Source organism: Metopolophium dirhodum, chromosome 1 (genome assembly GCF_019925205.1).
Source record: "Metopolophium dirhodum isolate CAU chromosome 1, ASM1992520v1, whole genome shotgun sequence".
Lineage (NCBI taxonomy): Eukaryota > Metazoa > Arthropoda > Insecta > Hemiptera > Aphididae > Metopolophium > Metopolophium dirhodum.
This window is the reverse complement of record NC_083560.1, coordinates 139,033,134-139,039,332: the sequence shown is the minus strand read 5'-3', so window position 1 is coordinate 139,039,332 and position 6,199 is coordinate 139,033,134. Positions and strand designations below refer to the sequence as shown.

At 37.6% G+C, this 6,199-nt stretch overlaps 1 protein-coding gene across 1 annotated transcript; it reads right to left on the bottom strand.

Moving 5' to 3' along the window:
- Nucleotides 1-2,019: 2,019 nt before the first annotated feature.
- On the bottom strand, nt 2,020-3,054 carry LOC132932752 (ATP-dependent DNA helicase PIF1-like). The gene has a single exon (XM_060999117.1). The coding sequence runs from the start codon at nt 3,052-3,054 to the stop codon at nt 2,020-2,022; it is 1,035 nt and encodes a 344-aa protein (XP_060855100.1).
- Nucleotides 3,055-6,199: the final 3,145 nt, after the last annotated feature.

Genomic DNA, 6,199 nt, shown 5'->3' with positions numbered 1-6,199 from the left:
AGATATGAATGCACACATGTGGTATTGGAGAGACCACAGTTAGTTGTGAATTTGAGAATACCTTTTAATGCCATGTTTAATTTGTTTATATAAATTGTAGACGTTGTATGAATCGATGGCTGGTGGCTCGTGTGATTCGGCGTTGCGGCAGCTGGAGGCGTTGATGATTTCAACACCGTAAGTAGTCAATTGGATAATTTTTTTGTAATGCCATTATCCTAACAATATTTTTTCCTCTAATATTTTTCAGATCTCATGAATAAAAACTTTTTTTTTTCACATGTCTTGTTTTTATTTCTTACCTTAATATAATAATCATGGTTAACACATTAGTTAATAGTAGTAATATTAGAGTATAATAATATGAGTAGCCTGTGTTAGATGTACAATTTCTAGGGGTCTGATGTGATATGTTTACTTGTGTAATTATGTATCACAAAAATAGGTAGTGTAATACAAAGAACACCAACCAATACTGATGTGTCATTATAATACGGTGACGATACAAATAAAACTTTAGGCTATTAAATATAAGTCATGATTCGCCTTGCAATATTATTTTTATTCTTACATAGACGTTACAAATTATTTACAAATTACCAGTAATTCTAAGTGATGAGAGGTAAAATAGCTTATAGTGTAATAGGTAGGTAATAATAATAATAAGGTAGCTAGTAAAATATTGATGATACAATTAAAACGTTACCTATCACAGTAAAAATAATACAAACATAACAATACAGTCTACTTGAAACTAACTGATATTTGGACTATTATTTAAAATAATTCATACTGATATAAATCACAAAGTTCTTGACATAGGCGTTTAAATGTATTATATTATACAAACATTGTAATGACAATTGGTGGTCAAACACCAATAAAATATTGAATATAATTAACTATACATTACAAAGTAAAAACATATGTAAAAAGTTACTTAATATATTAATATAATATGTACAACAAATCAATAACAGATATTTAGATTGTTATTAAAAGTTATTCATACAGACATGAATAGCAAAGTTATAGAGAGCTAAATATAAAGCTAGAGTACTATAATAACAATTAGTGGTTGAATACCAAATTATCTTATATGGTACATTGGTACAAAGTAAAAAACAAATGTAAAAAGTTTCATAATAGCATAGTATAACAAATATAAATACAATCACAGTATAGGATTGTGAATGCAATTTCAACTATAATAATATTATATTAACAGATATTTAGATTAATATAAAAAGTTATTGCAAATTGTGTTTAAAATTTAATAAGTATAAGTATAAGTAAAAGTAAAAATTATATAAGTAAAAGTAAAAACAAATTTAAAAAGTCACTCATACAGACATCAATATCAAATCCATTGTATGATATTAATACTAACAAAACATATAAAAAGGTCAAATAATTTAAACTAACGTTAGAAAGTTACATAATATTATTTAAATGTTTTTTTACATTTCATTACATTGACCATGTATTTTGAAGTAGGTATAAATAAATAATTATTGATATAGCGTAAATTAATTATTGACAAATGTATGTGTGACTGTACAATATTATAAAATCCTAACAAACCGTTTGACATTAGTTACGAATACACCTTTGAGTATTCGCATCCAGAGAGACCACGTGGAGGTTGTCAAACTTTCTCTCCACATCACCTAGACTTGAACATCTGGTGTGACGCTAGACTTGATCATTGAGCGTCACCTAGACTTGATAATCTAGCATCACTCAGATTTGAACATCGAGCGTCACCTAGACTTGATCATCGAGCGTCACCTAGACTTGATCATTGAGCGTCACCTAGACTTGATCATCGAGCGTCACCTAGACTTGATAATCTAGCGTCACCTAGACTTGATAATCTAGCATCACTCAGATTTGAACATCGAGCGTCACCTAGACTTGATCATCGAGCGTCACCTAGACTTGAACATCGAGTGTCACCTAGACTTTATCATTGAGCGTCACCTAGACTTACACTTACCATTGTCAACACATATTGCATTACAGAACTTCCCTGTACACAATGTTCTTGGTGACGAATCGCCCGCTATCATCGGCGTACATGCCAACTCTCACGGACTGTGCGTTTCTCACCCTCGAAAACGCTACGTACAGCTGCCCGTGCGTGAACACAGGCGACGTCAGTAGCAAACCTACCCTGTCGAACGTCTGACCCTGCGACTTGTTGATAGTCATGGCGAACGACAATCTCACCGGGAATTGAAGGCGCCGCAGTAAGATGGGCAGGTCGTCCTCACCGCTGGACGTGAGCGGTATCTTGGGCACTACGAAGTCGTCGTCCTGTGCTTCACCGCCCAAAATCCTAGCCTTGAAATTGTGACGCCGCAGTTCGGTGACCACCAACCTCGTACCGTTGCACAGTCGTCTCCTCGGGTCGAGATTTCTGAGCAACATCACGATGCACCCCACCTTCAACGTCAGCCGGTACGGCGGCAGGCCGTCCGGTTCCAAGCTGTTGAGGAACTCCGTGGGAAAATTGGCCACTTCGTCGGGATCGTCCGCCATCATGGTGTCGACGGCGGTGTAGGTCATCTGAGCACCGTCGACGCGCTCCAGCACGTCCCTGTTGACACCTCTACAGTCTTCGTTGGTGGGACACACAACGATTCTCCGAGCGAATTCGTCGACGTTGGCCAACGACATTTGCTGCGGGTACACGAAATCGATCAAATCATCAACGTCGCATACCATTTGCCGCGGGATTTGCACGGTGTTCGGAACGCCGTCGACCGCGGGCAGTCGGCCGTTGCCGAGCTCAAGCAACCAAGTCGCAAAGTCCGCGTCGTGGTCCGCGCGCATGTTCTGGACCAGATTGAAGCGCTCCATGACGCGCCAAAGACCGTTTTCCTTGATCGACGACATGACGATCTCGGCTCTCGTCCCTCTCCGGACCACGGGCAATATCTGCCTGAAGTCGCCGGCGAACAGCATGGTTTTACCGCCGAACGGTAATTCCGATGCCATGACGTCCCTGAGCAGGCGGTCCACCACCGTCAGTTGCAGTCCCGGCGACATTGGGGCTTCGTCCCAGACGATGAGCGCCGCGTTGCGTATCTTCTGCGCTCGCTCGGACTGCATGGTGACGCTGGACGTCGAGTCTTCGGTCAGCGTGCCGAAAGGCAGTCCGAACGTCGAGTGTACGGTCATGCCGCCGTCCATGAGCGACGCGGCGATACCGGTGAACGCCACGCACAACACCTCCCGCTGCGGAGGTCGGTGCCGAAGCGCCCATATCAGGCATCCGTACAGCGTCGTTTTTTCCGGTACCCCCCGGGTCCGTCGACGAAGAAAGTTTTCGCCACCTCGCGTTGGTCGTCGACGGCCGCCATCACGCGGTCGTATACCGTTCGCTGTTCGGCGTTCAAGGCGTCTACTTGTGGGGCCCACCGTGCCGCCGCGTCTATTGCCCGGAACAGCGCGTCGTCCTGCAGCGGTTCCAGTAGACGGGGGTCGGCGAGGGGCAGACCGTAGTCGCCCGGCGTTTTTCGGTGTACACGAAGTAGATCCTCGATGGCCGCCAGACACGCGGCCCTCGCGCGGTCGACGTCTTGGAGACGGCGGTTGAAGTCCTCCATCATGTTTGCTTCGTTCGCCTCGTACAACGCCAGCGGGTTTGAGGGCTCGCAGAACACCAGTATAGTGACGAACAGATACCGCAGCTGCCGCGGTGTGTCCAACGTCGCCGATTCCGTCAAGCAATCCCGCCACGCTCGGTCGTCTTCCAATAATCCGAGTGCAACGGCAGCCGCCGTGAATGTTTCGTGAACGACCCCGTCCACCGTCCTTATGTCTTGAAAGGACTTCGGGCCTCTTCGGTTCAGAAGTAGCAATCTCAGGTGGAAACGGTCCCGGTCCAGTGGGTTTACTATGTACATCCGAGCCAACGTAACGTTTGCCATCCGAATCCGCCGCGGCAACCATTGGGTGACATTTCTTACGAGTACGTTTTCTTGATTACGTGGCATCTGCCAGGTGTAATGCGTCGGTATTTCTTGGTACAAGTATTGTCGAGCATTCACGTCTGTTGTGTTGAGCGCGAAGAACTGCGTGAGTTTCGTACTACGCACAGCTTGGTTCTGTAGCCGTTCTTCTGCTTGGCCCGGCGCAAAGTACACGTTCTGACGACCCTCCAGGTGGACAGGAAGTCTGACGACCGTGTGACTCTTGCCGTGCAATTTGTACGAAAACAACCGCCAGATGCCTTCTGGTGGGCTGACATATCTTGAGTTTACGTAACTGAAAATTAATATTGAAAAGATAACTAACAATGGCTCTATAGATGATACCGTCTGGTGTTGTGATTGGTATTATTATTATTATATAATTCAAGTAAATGTAATTTATTTTTTGTTCTGTAGACACATAGCATTGCATTACAATGTGCATTTGACGAAGAATCCCTACAACCGTTGAACGGTGTTTAAACGTTTGCCATACAATAAATGTGACTGATATATTATGATGTTTTGATAAATAAATGTCGTGAAATGTCAACTCGAGTAGCTAAATATAATCATAGTGGACGTCTAGTCTAGTGACATAAAAGTTATAGTTATATAAGTATACAATTTAATCTATAATTTACATAGTTGGTATTAGTATATTAGTAGTATATTAGGTGATCAAGGTGATAACAGTGTACACATAAAATATTCAAAATTTAAATTATTATTATTATTATTATTATATTATATTATATTTTAAAATTTGTATCAGGTGGAATACATTATAACTGTATAATATTATTTAAGAATGGCAAAGCTGTAGGACTGTTAATTTATGCCAACGAAAATAACAATCCATAAAAGCGTGTTTCACATTGCCGAGGTGTTGAAGTTTACAATTTGAGACAGTATATTATGTGATCACGGTTAAACTTAGATCAGGTTATAAACCAAAATTTATATCTATTAGGTACGTTAGTTAATTGGTGTACTTAATGTCATTGATGTTCAGTTCTGTATGCAATGTAATGTGTATAAACAACTTGAATGAAAAAGCATAAAATAACAAATTTAATGTAATAATAATAATACCTAAAGAACACACATTAAATGTTAAGTATATAATATAGCTAGTATACAATAGTAAAAAAACTAAAAGTTATCGGTAAACGATTACAAGTACCCTAAAAACCTAAAAAATAGTGAGTAAAATAATTCATACACACTGGACACACTGCTAAAAATGACACATGCATAAAATATTGTTATATGCTAATAATGATGGAATGATAATAATTTTCAATGTAATACCTATAATAAAAATCTATCAATAATAATGTAGACCACCTATAGAACTCTCTGTAGAAGTACATAATATAAGGTACAACCTACATATTAATTAATATATAATATTATAAAAATCTTAAGACACTATTAAATCATTTATTAATTAACTATTTATTTAATTTATGTTTAATACTGTATGCAATAGAATGTTTATTATACACAGATTGAATGAAGATACATGAAAAAAAGGATTAAATGTAATATAAAATTATAAAATTAATATATAATATTATAGAAACCTTAAGACACTATTAAATCATTTATTAATTAACTATTTATTTAATTTATGTTTAATACTGTATGCAATAGAATGTTTATTATACACAGCTTGAATGAAGACACATGAAAAAAAGGATTAAATGTAATATAAAATTATAAAAATTACACTATTGATGGGAATTATTAAAAATTAATAAATGATTTATTAGTTAACTATTTATTCAATTGATGTTTATTACTGTATAATAATAATAGTTTATAAATGTAGAAGTTCCTAAAGTTTTGCTCAACTGAATATTCTTATTAAAATGTAGAAATGTTTTCATAAAAAAGTAAAGTTCTTTAATCATTAAAATTTTAGTTTTTAGCCAATGTCAAACCAAAGTAATTTTATTATTTCAAACTAAAACGTGTACATATTTAAAATTAAAAACAAAACAAGAGTAATACAATGGAATAACAACAAATGTAATTAAGTAACAGAATTTCTAAATTTAAGATTTTTATGTGAATTTTAAAAATTGTCCAATTTAATATTTAAAATTCCTGAACATATAAAGTAGTAAACACACTAAATAAACATACAATATACTATTATAATGATTATACCTAAATTTAGAAATATGTAATTTATAAAATTAAGTTAAGAC

Bases quoted from the DNA above. Each gene is read 5' to 3' on its own strand.
- LOC132932752 (XM_060999117.1), bottom strand. From the start codon at position 3,054: ATGTCGCCGGGACTGCAACTGACGGTGGTGGACCGCCTGCTCAGGGAC.